This window comes from Diplotaxodon limnothrissa, linkage group LG1, assembly GCF_057381915.1.
Source record: "Diplotaxodon limnothrissa isolate DT_005_m linkage group LG1, D_limnothrissa_male_GT1.1, whole genome shotgun sequence".
Lineage (NCBI taxonomy): Eukaryota > Metazoa > Chordata > Actinopteri > Cichliformes > Cichlidae > Diplotaxodon > Diplotaxodon limnothrissa.
The window spans coordinates 41,832,017-41,850,586 of record NC_140596.1 but is presented as its reverse complement, the minus strand read 5'-3'; the positions used below and the strand labels follow the sequence as shown (position 1 = coordinate 41,850,586).

At 40.0% G+C, this 18,570-nt stretch overlaps 2 protein-coding genes across 3 annotated transcripts in view; both read right to left on the bottom strand.

The window, feature by feature from the left end:
- Positions 1-596: 596 nt before the first annotated feature.
- On the bottom strand, positions 597-12,217 carry stard5 (StAR related lipid transfer domain containing 5). Of its 2 annotated transcripts, XM_085358773.1 has the most exons (6): positions 11,792-12,217; positions 9,039-9,088; positions 7,229-7,361; positions 3,827-3,944; positions 1,067-1,160; positions 597-981 (listed from the first exon to the last, which is right to left on the bottom strand). In XM_085358773.1, the coding sequence occupies exons 1-6, from the start codon at positions 11,879-11,881 to the stop codon at positions 831-833; spliced, it is 636 nt and encodes a 211-aa protein (XP_085214899.1). In that variant the 5' UTR covers positions 11,882-12,217; the 3' UTR covers positions 597-830. The 2 variants fall into 2 exon arrangements, with proteins under 2 accessions (XP_085214899.1, XP_085214891.1); XM_085358765.1 differs by lacking the exons at positions 9,039-9,088; positions 11,792-12,217 and having other exon boundaries at positions 7,229-7,552.
- Positions 12,218-12,842: 625 nt separating this feature from the next.
- The window catches only part of tmc3 (transmembrane channel like 3), a 49,673-nt gene continuing 43,945 nt past the window's right edge, over positions 12,843-18,570 (bottom strand). The window contains exons 20-22 of the mRNA XM_085350579.1: positions 18,109-18,151; positions 15,391-15,664; positions 12,843-13,845 (exon numbers count right to left, since the gene is read on the bottom strand). Coding sequence (XP_085206705.1) covers positions 12,843-13,845; positions 15,391-15,664; positions 18,109-18,151 — 1,320 coding nt within the window. The remainder of the gene's footprint in view (positions 13,846-15,390; positions 15,665-18,108; positions 18,152-18,570) is intronic.

Below are 18,570 nucleotides of genomic sequence, written 5' to 3'. Positions count from 1 at the left end.
TGGTCCTTCACTGCTGGAAAACTCCTCTGATTATTCTTTTCACTCCTCTGTCTGAAATGTTGCAGGAATCACCTGGTTGTGGCTGGTTTTTGGTCAGATTATGGTCCCAACAGTGCTCACTGGAACCTTCAGTATTTTAAAACCTCCTCTGTAACCAGTGCCATCAGTATCGTTTGCAACAATGAAGTTGCTGCAGAGCATCATGAGATTCTTGTGTGACACCTTGGTAATGTTACTTTTTATAAGCCATCAGGTGGGACTGAACAAGCTCATATTAATTTGCACTGAGTGGCAGGATTGCGTTCTAATTACTGATGGATTTCAGTTGCAGTCATGACTTTCTTCACGTGTTTAACCTCTGCCCCTTTTGGTTATTATAAATAACTTTATGAACCTCTATGGTTTGATTTCTTTGCATGTGTGGATTAACTGGGTTGTTACACACATAGTAAAAATTTAAGGGTCAATAGGAACTTTAGAAATATATTTACTTGAAACATCGGTGATGTGTTTCATACTTCTTTTACCAGCTGTAAATGTGAGGTATGAAGTTAAAACCAATAAACGATATCAGCATACGTTGACTAAGAGCCGTGCAATGTGCATGTTTACTATACACGCAAGTAAGAAGAGGAAATGTCTAATGCCACACTATTCTCATAAAAAAGGAATGTTTTTCATGCTTTTAACACGTGTACAAATACGTCTATGTTCATGTGATCATCTGATAATCTGAGCTTGTTCGTTACTGTTGACTTAGACTGTTAAAAATGGCATGAACATCTGAACTACTCGTGAGCAGCCCTCAGGCAGGAATTGAACTCTTTGTGTCAAAAGTCCTTGAGTGATTTAACAGACTTGGCCAGGTTGCTGTAGAACTCCGCCATGCTGGAGGGGAAGAATGAGTCAACCACAGAGCGAGGGAGGTAGCCTCCTAGGTCGGTTTGGAAAAAAGTCAGCACCTGGGTTTTGTTGGGCTCTCTGGAAAAAACAAGGGGGAAAAAGAGAGAAACTTTTAACACACACACAAACACACACAAATGAAATGCATTGTTTAGTTACTCACCCTGAGACGGGGACACAGATGCAACCACAGGGATGGTTGAATCCTCTCACGTAGCCAGACTGGGGAGCGCAGCTCGGGTGAATTGTATTGGTAGCTTTTTGATATCACACAAAAGATACAAGCACATAACCATATGAGTCTATTTATACCGGTCCATGTGAGAATAAATCAAAGATTCATAACGTTTTTGAGAATATTAGATTGTAACAATGTAAACGTGCACTTTAACCTCATCACAATAAAAATGCTATTGCATGTCTCACGCATATGAACAGTAACCAGCATATTTTGCATCAGTTTGTTGCATTGTAGTTCCTAACGCTCCACTGATCACTGAAACTGATGGCGTCTTCAGAACAGGCAAATGCTTCTGATAATATAGTGATTTTACCTCAGTTATTTTCTTCTATACCTTTCTCTGACGAATGTCCTATTCATTTATTTATTATGTCTGTTTTTGACCAGGACATGTCCTTCAACGCACATATTAAACAAATATGTAAGACTGCTTTCTTCCATTTGTGCAACATCTCTAAAGTTAGAAATATCCTGTCTCAGAGTGACGCTGAAAAACTAGTTCATGCATTTATTACTTCCAGGCTGGACGACTGTAATTCATTATTATCAGGAAGTCCAAAAAACTCCCTGAAAAGCCTTCAGCTAATCCAAAATGCTGCAGCAAGAGTCCTGACAGGGACTAGAAAGAGAGAGCAGATTTCTCCTGTTTTGGCTTCCTGTTAAATCCAGAATTCAAAATCCTGCTCCTCACATACAAGGTCTTAAATAATCAGGCCCCATCTTATCTTAATGACCTTGTAGCACCATATAACCCCATCGCTGTCCCTGTCATGTGCTTCCTGTTTTATTTTTGATAGTTCTGTTCTGTGCTCAGCTTCTGTCCCAGTCTCGTCTGCCTGATTATTTCCAGCTGTGTTTCCCTCCAGTCTCCCATTCCCTGATTTCTCTGTTGTGCATTTTAGTCCTCTGTCTTCGCCTGCTCGTTGTCGCGTCGTACCCTCAATATGCTGTTTTTCCTTCTGTGCTCCTTGTAGTTTCTAGCTCTGGTTTCCAGTGTCTTAGTGTATATATTTACGTTGGTATTTCTAGTTCCCTGTTTTCAGGTTGTTTTCTGTATGAAGAGTTTTACAGCCAAAATAAAGCTGCCTTCTTCAGTTCTCTCCTTCAATGTCCGTGAGTCCTGCATTTGGTCCAATCTCCTGCCTGCCACACAGCGATTCACGACAAAAACTGAATTGACTTTATGGCCAGGGAGTAGGTCAGCTGCTTTAATCATCCAGTTACAGCCAGTATTTTCAACTCCACTGTTATCATGTCTTTTACAATAAAGTCGACATTTGTGATATCACTGTCAGGGAGAAAGTGTCCCAGACTGTTCATGCGCTGCATTGTGCAGGTAAAAGTCAACTGTGCATTGCACATGGACAGCACTGCTTAAAATAATAAAAAATGATTCATAAAGTTAGTTGTCTTTGCGTATACCACTCTGCTTCTTTGTCATACATCTTTACATCACCAAGTGTCGTCGTCTTTAGAACTTGGGCTGTCTGTCAGAGTGCTGTCGTACTGCTCTCACTTTACGAGCGTACTGGTGTATACGGCTGCAGCAGCCCAAACGGCACACACACTGCTCCTGGCTGCTCCTCCTAAGGCTGTTTTATGCTCACCGTGTTGCTTGTGTCACATGGCGATTTTCACATCACATCCTGCGTTGCAAGACATCATTTTTGTGGCACGTCGGCCGGTCTTGCACCATTTATTTATTTATTTTTTTGCAGCCTGGTGCGTTGAAGAGAAGTGTACGATCATGCAGGTTTTTTTAACCACCGTTTTCAGAGATACACTGACACACAGAGGAAGATGTTGCAACCATTTACAAATTTGAGTTTGTGGAAGGAACTTTGCAAAAAGCAACCACTTGACAAAGTCCTGGCTTCTGGTTTTGACTTCTTCTCGACTTTATCAGCAAGTATGATGCAATATTATCTGAGTGGCGATACCTATCATTTAGGAGAAAACTGCAGCGTCTTCTTGTGCCTTATCGGCGGGTATAAATGACTGCATCTGTGTGATGACTGTGGGGCGGCGAGCGAAGCAACCACTGCAGAGGGTATATGGGCACCTTAAAGGCCACAGTATACTCGCTGTAATGGTCGCGTTGCCCTCTGCCGAAACCTCATTTCACAGACACTTGTATTTATACCCACCATTACGCTGCAGAAAGCTGCTGCGGTATATAACAATATAGGTATAACCATAAGTGTCGCTACTCAGACAGTATCACCACATAAGCTTTGATATGTTGTTATGGCCGAGGCTCGGGCCTCCATCTGTGTATCTGTACGTCTCTGAGCTTCTTTGCTAAAATGTAACTAAAATGGTGCAAAAAACCCTTCAAGATCAATCACTCGTTTCTTCAACCCAGCTTACAAAAACTGAGAGGTGGACGACATGTTGAGTGGCACCGTAAACTGTGTGCCTCAAACTAACCTGACTTGGCTCTGACTCTAACCACATGATTGGGTCAGCACGGTGCTGAAGCAGCCAACGCTGTTCGTTTCTGTGCAAGTTTACAGGCGATCAGATAATTATTTCTCCCACGATTTATCCCAATCATCATAACATCTCAAAGAGCCATGGAAGTAAAAACGGTGCTTAAGTGCGCATCACAATCAACCTTAGAGAGTAAAAAAAGACAGAAGTACAAGAAGAGTGAGAGACAAACATTGAGTCATTACGCACCATTTGAAGAAATGCTGCCATCTTCGTATTGCTTAATTAAAATAACATCTACAAAGTCTCGTGGTGCTATGATGCCCATAGCTGCAGAGGGCGTGACTGTTCGGCAGATCGAGATGTCCTGCACAAGAGTGGACGACAAGGGGACGTACTCAATAAAGCTTAACAAAGAACAAATATGATCCACATTTTGATATCAGTTCATCCAGAAAGTATTCGCAGTGTTTATCATGTTTATCATGGTTCAACCTTATTCCAAAATGAATTAAAGTATTTTTTACCCCTAACCTCCACACACAACATCCTATAATGACAAAGTCAAAAAGTTTGCTTGAAATTATTGCAAATTTACTCAACCCTCTGTTTGCCAACCCTGCTCCATCTGAGATGTTAAGTCTAATTGTTGAATGTTGCCATTGTGTTTCTTAAATTTGTACAGTCTTAGTTCAAGCAGTAGGATCAAAGCTTTGATCCTGACCACCTCTCCAACCACTCTGTGCTGGGGGAGGTTTTATTGTAGATACATCCTATCTGAAAGATCTGTTTCTTTTGATGTAAACTTCCTGGGTTTACGACCCTTTGGTCAGCAGGAGGTCTCACGCACACACACACACACACTCTTACACAAGTCCACACATATACATAAAATGCTTTGTCTTAGAACCAAGGGGGCGTGGCTTTGTTCTGACGTGTTTTGTGTGAACTGTCTCCCAATAAAAGGTAGCAGGAGGTGGTCAGATCTGGGGGTCACTTTCGTGGTGGACACAGACGAGGCCTCCCTTGTGCAAATAATCGATCGATCGACTGTCTTGTTTTCTTCATGATGAATAAGTCTCTAGAATTAGCGGGACTTGTGGAAACACAGACCCAACATGAACATTTGCCAGTGTTCCTATGCTCAAGCATTCCTCTCAGTCACACCAGTTATCAGTAGCTCTCCTCTAAATCCGTGCACCTGGTAACCAACTGGATTAGGATACAGTGGTCTGGAAAAGTAGGCCCCGAATAGAGCAACCTGTAAGAAGCAGTTAACTATGAGTAAAATCACATACACCTTTGGATTCTGTGTTTGATTCTGTCATTTTTGACTAAAATGAAAGATGATTCACTAATAGCAAACTGACACACAGATAAACTCTGTATCACCTGTAGACATTAAGCACTTTTACCCTCTCTCAGATGTAATGAGAGGTAAACCAGGAGCACTTCAATATCTTTCAGTCCCACCTGTCTCTTGACGGTTGACCAGGTGATGAGCGTGCCATGTTTCCTCCAGATATGACATTTAGCATTCAGACCAAAGAGTTAAATCTTTGTTTCATCGTATCAGAGAATCTTGTTTCTCTAATCCGAGTCTTTCAGGTGCCTTTTGGCAAACTCCAGCTGTCATATGCCTTTTACAAACAAGTGGCTTTCATTCTCTCTCCACATAGCAATGCTGGAGAGTGAGTGGACTGTCACCTCCTTGACTAAGGATCAGATTGCTCTAGGAAGATAACTGGTGGTCCCAAAGTTCTTCCATGTACAGATGATGAAGATCACTGTGCTCACTGGGACTTTCAATGCTGCAGATTTCTTCCTGTACGCTTCTCCAGATCTGTGCCTTCATACAATCCTGTCTTGAAGGTCTACAGACAATTCCTTGGATTTTATGACTCGGTTTGTGCTCTGACATAGACTGCCAGAGGATCTTAGATAGATGTGTTCGTTTCCAAATCACGTCCAATTAACTGAACATGTCACAGGTGGAGATCTAAAAAATGATCAGTGGGAACAGGATGCACCCGAGCTCAGTTGTACCTGTCACGGCAAAGACTGTTAAGTTACTTTTGTTTTTCTATTTTTAATAAACTTGCAAGAATTTCAAGCCAACATTTTTATTTTATTTTATTTTACATTTCATCATTATGGGGTGTTGTGTGTAGAACTCTGAGGTGAAAAATACATTTAACCCATTGTGGAGTGCGGCTGTAATGTGAGCAAATGTGGAACAAGTGAAGCGCATAAGCACTTAAAACTGCACCAGGCAAGAATTTCATTTTAAAATAAAGTAAGTGACTTTTCCTAATTGGTCCAATTTATCAGTTTTCATTAACAGACAAACACGTAACCATGGCAAGAGATGTGAGAAGTGCTTTCATTCATACTACTTATTAATAGATGCTGGTTAATATAAGATTTCCAAATAGTTTTGAGGAAAGCAAAAACAAAACAAAACACAAAAAACTGATGCAGCTTTAAATAAAATTAAAAATTGAATGACTTGATGGAACTTTAAAGAATGTGAGGGGAAAACTACAGTGGGGCAAAAAATGATTTGATCCCAACTGCATTTATAAGTTTATTCACAAAGAAATGAACAGTTCCTAATTTTTCTGGTGGTTTCATTTTAATGAAGAGAGAGACAGAATAGTTACTCAGAAATGCAGAGAAACAACACATTACATAAAAGTTGGAAACTGATCTGCTTGTTATTGAGGGGAAAAAGTATTTGATCCAAGCAAACACGACTTTGTAGTGAAACTCTTCCTGGTTGCCAGGTTTGCATGCATCTCAGGACGGGCTTTGGCCCACTCCTCTAGAAACTCTCTAAATTTGAAGTTTCAACTCGTTCCAGACTTTCTATATGAAAACGGGTCTGGAGACTGGCTGAGCCAATCTATGACCAAGTGCGTTTTGTGTTAAGTCGCTCCTTTATTGCCATTGCAGTATGTTTTGGATCACCGTCATTCTGGATGACTCATTTTATGGTACACAGACCTGTCCATTGGCCCCTCAATACAGTCAAACTGTCCTGTACCCTTAGCAGAAAAACAGTCCCAAAGCATAATGCGAACAATGCTGTTCTTGATGTCATGGTCCCCTAATCTGTCTTAATCATTAACAAGTTTCTCCCATGTAGCTGTGAACTGGTCCAGCACCTTTCTCATGATTTACCCATGAGGCAAGATCTTGCATGGACTCCCGACTAAGAGAGACTTGTTGTCATTTTATATTTCTTCCATTTCCAAATATTTGCACCAACAGGTGTCATTTTCATCGATCTCATTTCATCAACACGTTGAGATCAGTAGTATGTTGTTGGATGACTAATCTGTGGGAGACTGAATTCTGATTGATCAAATACTTATCTCAGTGAAATTCAAAGGCATGCAAATCAATTTATAACCTTTATGTGATGTGTTTTTCTGGATTTTTGGTTGATATTCAGTCTCTTGTTATTAAAGAAAACTACTGTAAATTGAAAAAAAAAACAAAAAACATTTGTTTTTGTGCAAACTTCAGCTTGGGATCAAATAAGTATTTCCCCCAGTGTACATGAAAACTCTATGGTTAAATAAATAATAATAATGAAAATAATCACAAAACATTGTTTGAACAGAAAGGAGACAAAAAATAACACACCTCTGTAATTTGTTCCAGAACCTCAAACCTTTTGACATTGTTGTCCCATTTGACTCTGAGTCCATTGGGCACCGGTTTAAGACATTCCCACACTTTTTCAGGAGTGCCGTTGACAATCCCGTCACCCTTATAACTGCCAGTGTAATCAGATAATGGCACATAGTGAGGAGAGAAGATTATGAAGGCAGGACTACCACACTGTTGTATAAGAAAACAATTTGACCTACGCACACAGATAACAGAAGCAAAACATTCTGTTAGAAATGCCACTTGCAAAAACATTCGCATGCAGGTGATGCACTGAGCATTATTAAAGCTCTGCATTTAAGTATGTAAAGTGGACTCACTAGCTTTTCTGAAAACTGCAATGGCTCCAAACTGATTCCTTTAAATAGGAGCTATGAAATGATCAATTTAAAAAAAAGATATCTAATTAGAGAGCAGCCCATTTTTACCCTCAGTGTCTTTCCTGAGTGCAGTTTTTCCTCCCACTGTAACCAGTTTCTGGCTTAAAGAGGATTATTGGATCATTTTGTAGGGTCTTTACTTTATGTTGTAAAGAACATTGAAACAACTGTTGTTGTACACTTGTGCTACACGAATAAAAGAACTCAGCATAATAATACACTCTGATTTATGCAATGCAGTTCAGCTATATGCCAATTTTTAGGTTCATATCGTCATCAGACATTAGGATAAGTAATAATGATCTGCTGTAACTTTACAAGCTTTCATTATGAGGCCAGTGTAATGAAATAATTTATATTCTACACATATTTAAGCTCCTAAGACCCAAACTCTTTCATTTCGTTTTTCATTTCTCTTTGGGACCTGATGAATGTAAAAACAAAGAATTAGATGTTTTGGCTTTTTTTAATATTTGTTTCTGAGAAAGATGAGATCCACATATGAGGACATTCGCTTTAAATTTCAAAAGAACAGTGGTAGTTTTATGTCCTCGTGCGTGGATATCAGGCCCCAGAGCAAAACTTTGTATTTTGGCCTAGACAACCCAAACTGTGATGTCCACATATGTGCACGCCAGGTCCTAGCTCTGCCCTCAAAAACAGACACAGATGTAAAACTTGTCTATGTAGCTGGACTTAAGAAATAAACGTGCTTTAAAAACTTGAATCACTTAACGCCATCTTGTGGCAGAACAGAATGTGACATCATTGGGTTTGTTGGCTGGTTGCAGTCAACAGACTTGCACTGGTTTCTGTTAGCTAACTAGTAACATAACTGATAACTTGGTGGAAAATAAGAACACTAAAACTAAAAATCAGTCCCAGAGGGTCACTTTTGTGCTGCCCCTGGCAGTAACAAGGAGTTAGTTTTATCTTAAGAAACTGAGTATATGCTGTCCACTATCTGTGTCTCTTAACCAGTAAATGGGTTCCTTATCGTTTGGCCAGCTGCACTGAAAAGGGAATTTCCACCATGAACTGGTAGATTCCCCTTGATACCTGCACTTTAAAGTCAAGAACACACACTACTCTATTTTTTTTATCTGAGTTAAACTAGAAGTTGAATAAAATCCTCCACAGATAAATGTATGATTACAATTACTGATGAACAGAAGTGCAAAAAACCAATATTCCAGGAACCCCAACAAGCACAAACGTTTTTCTGAGGCATTTCTGCTTTGACATGTTTAAGAAGTCACTATTATCCTTAATGCCTGTTTTTATTATTGCACCTGCACAGCAATGTTTTCTCCAGAAAAGCACTAATCTGTATATTTGATGCGTGCTTAATACTTCAGGAAACCAATAGTGCAAAAGAAGTGAAAAAAGGACAGATTCCTCACAGATTCCCCGGGAACTCAGACGAGGGTCGCCACGACACAATGACATCGTTCTGCCAAAGAAAACGGAACAATAACTGTGAACAGCATTTGGTTATACTGGACCGTGTCAGGTCTGTTGAAAACCTATGCAGAGAAATTTGCATGAAAAGAGTTACACATGTATATGATACACAAGTGTGTAAGATTTACAAATGTGCACAGTGATTTGTGTGTGACCTTTGGGTACACACAAATGTGTGCTTCAATTCACATACAAAAAAAAACAATTTTACAAATGTGTCCATCCAAACTTGATGCACACATTTAAAATAAACAGCGATCATCTGTGTGCAACTTTTTTAATTGGAGTTGCACAAATCGAATCATTTTTCTTTTTAAAAGCTTCTTGTGCATACATGTGTCTAAAATACATGAACATAACATACATTTGTGGATCTCAAGTCCCATAGGAAAACTGTGACATCTGGGCTTCCACTCTGTTCCCGTTTCATTTTCTAAATAAACAGACCAGTTCATCAACCCTCTATTAGAAAACATAGATTTACAAGTTACAAACCCCACAAATACATTAACCTCTAAAGGTTAATGTTCTTCAGTCAGCGCGTAGCTGCAGATGGGGGAACACTACGGTTGAATATCCCTGTGGCTCATCCTCTGAACTAGGTATATGCAAACGAATCTCTGTATATTTGAATATGGATAAACCAGGTAGTGTGGAACACTTTGATGTTGATCCTACTCTTCTTGGATAACAGCAGGCTAACACTGATATCAGCTTAATAACTAATGATGAAGTTTGTCATCTGAATTCATCACTAAGTTAAACGTTTTCTGCTCTCAGCTAGCATCAGCTTAAATAAACCCTGCAGATGATGATGAATTTCTACCAGTAGACTTACCCACCAGAGACTGCTAGCAATCTGCCAGGTCTCTCCTAGCAGAGAGATTTACCTCAGTGTTACAAATGCATACATGTAAGATTTACGCATGATAAATGGACTGGTTCTTATGTAGCATGTTTTCTCTTTTTTTCTATATTTAACAACTTTCTATCTAACATTCACGCACATTCACACATCGATGTGCATCAGAGAATTTGGGGTTAGCATCTTGTCCAAGGATATTTGGCATGCACCTTGGAGCAGCCAGGTATCGAACTGCCAAGCTTTCGATTAACAGATGACCTGCTCCTGACCTATAGTCATGTACTGTACAGTGTACAGTGATTTCTGTCTAACTTTTGAGGACTCACAAATTCCAATCCACATACAAATACAAAGCAATTTGACAGATGTGTAAATCCAAACCTGAATTGTGATCATTTAACCTCAATTTTTAACTTTTATACAAATGTCTAAAAATAGAAGTAACAACTCACTTACAAAACCTTAAATGGATGTGCATGAATCGCCTGCTACTAGGAAACCATGACATCTGGACTTCCTCTGTATTCCTGTTTTTTTCTTTTGAATTTTTGTTAAATAAAGTAGAATGTCACCGCCTGCCAGAAAACAGAATTCATTTTGATTCGGCAGGCTCCTAACTGAGAGATGTGACCTGGAAGTATCTGTGTGGCAGCCTTAACAAGAGCTGTTCCAATTCTCCAAATAATAAAGAAAGGAGTTTCAATGCTTCCATTAGCAGAGGGTACACTGGACCATCCTTTATGAAAAGGTGGGAGAGAACAGTGTCCCATAATTCATTGCAACAGACATAATAAACAATTGCTCAGATCACGGAAGTCATAGCATAAATTCCTGATATATTTAGAGTTTTTAACAACAGTTTGTTAAAGTCACAGCTGAACTCTGAACATCACGTTGGTGGAATAAAAACTGCTTGTTGAGTTGTTTCTCCATCAGCTGAAGATTATGATTTACATTCACTGATAAAAATGTGCTTAACGTTCTGTATAATCAGTGTTCATTGGTAACGCACTTTAATGTAGTTTTAGTCTTAGGATTTATTTTTTACTTCAGTACAAGTCAGCTGGGATCAGTGATGGATGGAGGGGATTTTACTGCAGTCACAGAAACTCTTAGCAGGGAGGAGGAAAGAAGTTCCACTAAATGACAAAAGAAAAATATGAGAAAATAAGATTGATCTCATTTTATAGATATGGGACAGATTTACTATGTGAGGCAAATTACTGTCATGTCGCAATTGCAGGATGATCTAACAATGCACTGTAACTTCTGTACAGAGATGCAGGTAGTTCACTTCAGTGAAAACCAGCATTGTGACGGGAGAATGTGAATTAGAGACTCAAAAATTCAATGCAAACTAAATTGCGTCTCTGAGAACAGCGAGGCAATTCAGATAAATGAGGCTGAAGGAGAATCGATATAAGAAATAAAATTCACAGAGTACTGTGCAAAGGGTTCAGAGGATTGGGACTCAGTACAGATTTATCCAGAGGAGAGCTGCAGTAGGAACGCTTCCATACTATAAACCTACCTGTGTGAACAGCTGACCTGTACGAGTACGGAAAGTCCGGACTCCGGTACTGACAAACCACCAATATGTATTCTAGTCAGTAGTAAAACACACGTTTTACTTCTCTGTGGTGAATGAGTGGGATGCAAAATGTTATTAGCGAAGCTTTCAAGTTAGAAATCCCAAACTAACGTTTGTGAACTTTGAACTACCGACGCGGGCCACGTCAGTTAACCCACTAGACCAGAGAACAGCATGTATCTGGAAAACGTAGGGAAATAGTGTTGAGCTCATATGAGGATGTAAGAAACATTTACCGATTTCTTGCAGACTTTCCATCCAGACTCATCCTTCCTGTAGCTCATCAAGCAGTCGGCCACTGCTTTCGCTTTATGTTCAAAATCCATTTTTGGGAATAACAATTAATGTTGCTCACCTAATCCAAACGAGACTGATTAAATAGCTGACGGGAAACACAAAACTGAAGTCACGCTGGATCTTAACAATACAAGTCAGGTCCAGCGGCTAAAAGTACCTAACGAAGGCTAGAAACGCAAACCCTGGTCAGGTTAGTGTGGACCACCGCTACAAAGCTAGCGTTAGCCAGAATGAATGAGACGAGCTGCGCAGCGGCCGCATCGCGGAGCAACTATCTTCCATTGGCTTAGGGTGGTGTGACTTTTGTCCCTGCCTGATTCAAAGCATCAAAATTTTAATTTTGCACAATTAATTTCCCCAAAGTACAAACAAAGCACCGGAATCAGTTACTGAGATATCGCGTCATCAAAAACAATAAACTTCCGGTAGCTTTCAAAACAAAACACCTTTAAACCTTATTTAATTACTTTTCATTCATTCATTAAACGTTAACAAATAGATTTCAGTGAACTTTTAGAAAACGTGATTCCAGTATTCCCATGATAAAAAGCCCAGTGGCTTTTAATAAAGTGATATACTTTTGATTTAGGGAGAGCAAGCTCACATCTATCATATTTTGAAGTCCCTCAGTCCTCATAGAAATGTCTCCAGCTTCACACGCACCCGTGAACACCCTCTTCCGTGATTACAGCAAATTAAGCTGGGTATTTTTAGTCAGCTCGGATACAATTTTATCTATCCATCTATAATAAAAGGCAACCAAATGTAATTATTTAAGTTGTTTATGTTTTTATTGCTGATGTTACACAAGTAGACACATTCTTCTATTGTTCTTTGCACTTCCACAATAGCTAGTGCAATTATTTAACAGCATCAAAAGGATATGGAATCACACAAACACAGAAAGGAAATGACATTTTTGTGTGCTTTCAGTGCAGAGTGTCAGTTAATGCCTAATGCTACATATATTATTTAACAGAAACCAACATTTCAAACATTGGAGCAGACCAGATCATTTGATTCAGTGATTTTTAGATCAAAGCTGGTTTTGGATTTCTTTTTGGCCATTTGTCCTTGCCTGGCTCCAGACTTCAAATAGCGCTCCTTGTTGTGGATAACCTGAATATACTGGTCATTGCTGCTATTCTGCTGGTCACTGCTAGAGGCCAGGGAAGCTGAGTCTGACTCAGTCTGCACATTCTCCAGCTTTTGCTTTGTCTTGGACTTCACATGAGGCTCAACATGTCTGGCCCGAGTTTGAGACAGATACTGTCTTCTCGGGGAATGAATGTGACATCTGGTTTGCAGAAGAAGAGGGTCAACTACTCTCACATTAGCCTGTGACTCAGAGTGTGACTCTTCATCTCCACAGGCTATTTCTCCTACTCCATTCTCCTCTTCATCTACGTCTTGAGCCCCATATCTTCCTTGAGCTGTGTGGTTTTCTTTAGATATAGTTATGTAGGTTTCTAGACGGTCACCAATGTAGAAATGTGCTGGCTGTTGGAGGTTAGACGGTGAGCGGGCCCGATGAGTTTTCCCTAGTGACATCTTTCTCCTGCCTTTCCCTTGGTCTTCCTCCTCATCCTCTTCACTTGGATGTTGCTGTGATGCGTGGGACTGGTAAGGACGTGGTTTACTGTGAGCATTGCGTGGTGTGTAGCGTCTGACATTACGTGGGTACAGTTCCATGATCTCTGTGGGTTCCTCCATGAAATAATGGCGTGGGATCCGTGTGGCTGAGCGCAGCAACTTTTTCCTGGGTTCATGCTCATTGACAATCACATAGCGGGTGGTGTGACCACGGCGTCCTCTATAACTCTGTGCAGTAATGATCCCAGCAGCTTCAACTGGATGAACAGAATGTACAGTCTTCCTGCACAAGGGGTCAGAGTGAATGCTGTCAGAACAGTGAGGTGGAGAATTGTATACCATGTGATGGTAGGACTTGGATCTGCAGGTACCACTAGGACCACCAAGAAAAGGTGGAGGCCTATAATGAAAAAGGACAACAATAACAATCAGCTTTTGTGTTACAGCAGATTACATTTCGTTGTTTTCCATGGATTACAAATGTCAGTGCTCTCCACAGAACACTAGTGTTGTCGAACAGGGGAAAATGATACTGTCTTTACATATCTCTGCCCCCTGATAAAATGCTGATTAAGGATTATTTAGCTGCAAATTGGGGCTGAACGTTTAATCCTTGTTATATCAAAATCAAGAGGCACTTGATTGGCAGCCGTTTGTAGTCAATGATTGACTAAAGCCTGGAACCCATGGACGATCAGTTTGGCAGCATTTCGTCGAATCTGCGTAGTATAACTCGGTTCCCTTTGCCACAATACAAACTTTGTCTCTACCATGTTTGACAGATAATTTAGCATGTTGTGGATCACGAGCTGTTCCTTTTCTCTGCCACACATTTCTCTTCTCGTCATTTTGGTACTAGTTAATCTTGTTCATCTGTCAAACATTTTTTTTTTCAGAAATATGTTCACTCTGTTAGATGTTTTCTGGAGAAGTCCTGGCCCTCTTGTTCTGGTGTAACCAGTGGCTTGCACCTTGTTGTAAGCCCTCTTTAATTTTGGTGTCTCTTGCCTTGAGAGTGTTCTTGACTTAGCTAGACGTTATGCTTTTGTTTTTCTAAACCATGGAAATCATTTTGTCATTGTTCACTTTCATTGTCTTCCTGTGGCCTTTCAAGTTTCTTGGTGTTGTGAGTGCCTTCATTCTTATTTGATTGTACCAAAGTGTTGATTTGACCACCCCTAAACTTTTGGAGTTCTTTCTAATATTTGTATTTTGTTTTATCGGCCCAGTGATAGTCTCCTGTCTTTGGCCCTCATATTTAAAATACAGTTAAAAGCTTTGAAATAATTTGAAATTCACTACTATGGTGTACAGAGGCAAAACTATAAAAGAATTGTGTCAATGTCCAAATACTTTGGGGCCTGATATATACATATTATTAATAGTATCTCTATATACATGTTAATAAGCTGACTTTAGGGGATGTGGAAGAGGCAGAGACACATACTAGCAGGATGCCATAGTCATGACTTAATGTTTTATGTCTTTGCATGAAAAATTATAGACCTATTTTTTTAGATTATAGTGAAATCTATACAGATTACAGATTTACATAATGGGCAGCATGAGAGAAGTTCACTTCTGAAATGTCATAAGTTAGAAATAACAGTTAATCTTTTAAATATGTATAAAAGAAACTATTTGAATTGCTTGATCATTTTTAATTTACGTTTTTTTCGTTACCAATATTTTAAAGTGGACATCAAAAAGAAACTTTCTCAACAGGCTGTATATGTTTTACCAGGTTTGACCAAGTCTGAGTTCTTCCATTGGCAAACTAGACTGAGACTTTATCAAAACATATCATTAGGCATCGCTCCTGGCTATAATTTCACAGTGAATATATGATACAGGAAATTTATAACACAGTTTCACTATATTCAGCCTTTAAGAGGTCCCCTAAAGTAAACCTGACTGGTTAAAGCAACATGTCAGTGTGTGAGACCTGTTAGGAATGTGCTCCAGCCAATGTTTGGGCAGTACGGTTACTGCTGGACTTCTGATAGATCCGGCCACACCTCCTCTGTTCAGGTCTCCTCTAGATACTGATTTCGTGATGGTGCGGATGCAATTCCCACGATGAACAGGGGATTCAAAGTTTGTGGTGCTGCTATTCTGACAGGGAGATGGGGTGTGGTTAGAGGACTCTTGGCTGGCGATGTTGTTTTCCTCATGATCTGACTTTTTGTCTGCAGCAGCCTCTGGAATCTGTAGTCTCGCTGTAGAAGAGCGATACAGTGGTGTGAAAAAGTGTCTGCCCTTCCTGATTTTGTATGTTTGTCACACTAAAATGTTTCAAATCATCACACAAATTTAAAAATTAGACAAAGATAACACAAGTAAACACAAAATGCAGTTTCTAAATGAAGGTGTTTATTATTAAGGGTAAAAAAATATCCATACCTGTATGGCCCTGTGTGAAAAAGTTAAGCCCTTAACCTAATAATGGGTTGGGCCAGCAGTCAGCTGGGCCTTTATTGATGCCTCGGGACTTGCTGTGATAAATGGAACCATGATTTCTGCTGTCTACCAAAACATCCTGAAGGACAATGTCCAACCATCTGATTGTGACCTTAACCTGAACTGCACTCCTGCAGCAGGAAAATGATCCAAAACAAGTTTTGAAAAGTCCAGCAGCGAGTCCATGGCGTAGAACAGCGGTGTCCAACTCCAGACCTCAAGGGCCGGTGTCCTGCAGGTTTTAGATGTGTCCTTGATCCAACGCAGCTGATTTGAATGGCTAAATTACCTCCTCAACATGTCTTTGGCTGTATCCCAATCCAGGGTTTGCAGCCTTAAAGGCCGCATTTTAAGGCCGATTACGTCACAGCAACGCGACGAAGGCTGTCCCAATTCAAAGGCTGCTCGAAATGCGGCCCTCAAATGCGTCCTTCATTTCACTGAATGTTAAGGATGTGGCGGTGCAGACTTTGTGGCCCAACATATCCCAGAATGCATAGCGCGGCGGTGGGTGTGGATAATTTTGCCAGAAAAAGAGGGCCGGCCGAAGAGTAAACTTTCAAAAGTAAGTACTGAATATTATGTCACTTATTTATGTGCGAGTGTTTAATAACGAAGAACATGAAAACATTACTGTTGGCCACATGTCGGCAAAGTTATGTGACATTAGTGACGTTTGGGCAGGGATAGCTCAGTAGGTAGAGTGGTGGCCCCATGATCGGAAGGTCGGGGGTTCGACTCCACTGAACGGCTACCCTGAGGTACCCCTGAGCAAGGTACCGTCCCTACACACTGCTCCCCGGGCGCTGCACTGGTGGCTGCCCACTGCTTCACTGGGTGAATGGGTTAAATGCAGAGGAACTATTTCCCTATGGGGACTAACACACACACTTTACTTTACACTTTGTACTAACTTGGTTTTAAAGCCTTTACTTTAATATAAACGCTGTTCAATAGCTGAGCTTAATCTCACAGAGAATGTGATGATTCTATGGATATTTAAAGTCAGCACTGAGACAAATTTAGTAATGCCAACATATTAAAAGAACAATATTTGTCTCTCATATATATAACACAGTTATATATACAGTGTCAAAGAAACCTGTCTTTGAGTGAAGATTTAAGGTGACAGGAAATATAAATGATATAAATAAATGCAGCTTGAATCTTTACTGAAGCTCAGTATTTGAAACAGAGTCATTCACTGCTGTAATAACTAATAATGATTGAAATTATAACTTTAATATTGACCATATTATATTTACATTACCAAAGTAAGATGACTTTAGTCTCATGAACAACATGAGCTAATTGTTATTTACTAGCTAATCTTAAAATGACTGTTCAGTACAAAAATGAAGCCCAACAATCATGTTTTACACTCGTGTGGTCTCAGCCTCAGATACTTATCACATCACACAAAGCTCATGTAGAAACAAATGAACAAAATATGTTCTACTCCGTTTCTGTCAAACAAAGCTGTATGAAACGTTTCCCGCTTTTAGTATAATGGTTGATAGGCAACCTGGGCAGCGCGAGGGAGGCTAGACCGTCCCATTTCACAAGCCTCTCACTTCCGGCCTTAGCGGTCTTTGAGTACGTGGCCCTTGAGGACCGTTAAGGCTGCAGACCCTGAATTGGGATACAGCCTTTAAGTTCTCCAGAGGTGATGAACTAATCCTTTGATTCGGGTGTGTTGACCCAGGGTGAGATCTAAACCTGCAGGACACGGGTCCCTGAGGTCTGGAGTTGGACACCCCTGGCTTAGAAAAAAACAAAATGAAGACTTTGGACAGGCCTAGTTAAAGTGCTGACCTGAACATGACTGAGATGCTGTGGCATGACCTTAAAAAGATGGTTCATGTCGAAAACTCTCCAAAGTGTCTGAATTACAACGATTATGCAAAGATGAGGGGGCCAAAATTCCTCCACAGTGCTGTAAAAGACTCGTTGTCAGTTATGGCAAACATGTGATTGCTGCTGAGGGTGGCCCAACTCGTTATTAGGTTTAGGGGGTAATCACTTTTTCACACATTGGATTTTTTTCCCCTTAAAAATAAACACCTTTAGAAACTGTATTTTGTGTTTACTTGTGTTTTATTTTTAATATTTTTATTTGTTTTATGATCTGAAACATTTAAGGGTGACAAACATACAAAAAAAGGTCATCAATAAGGGGGCAAACATAGAAGACGAGAGATACCTGCAGCCATCTGGAAGACTTTCTTCTTGTCTTCAGTGCGCTCCTGAGAAGGTTTGAAAAAACACTGACTTCAGACGCACACCATTATACTATCATTATGTAATGGCCAGTTTAAGGCTGCACTATATATACGCAGTGACATGACAAAGTATTTGCTCCCTCCCTTCTTTTGCATATGTGTGAGACTTAAATGTTTTAGGTCAAACAAATTGTAATACTGACAACCTGAGTAAATACAAAACACAAATGCGTACAGACAGTATTTATGTTTACAAAATTAAAAATGATAAACATTTCCACTCCCCCTGTGTGTGGTCTTCATCCTTCTAGCTAAGGCCCTCTAACAGAGACCTGGGAGGTTGACGGTCCTTCACAATATCTTTGTTCCTTCCCAACTGAGGGTACTGCTCCTTGTGGCTGTTTATCTTGTAGTCAAATATCTCGCCAATGATATGTTTACTG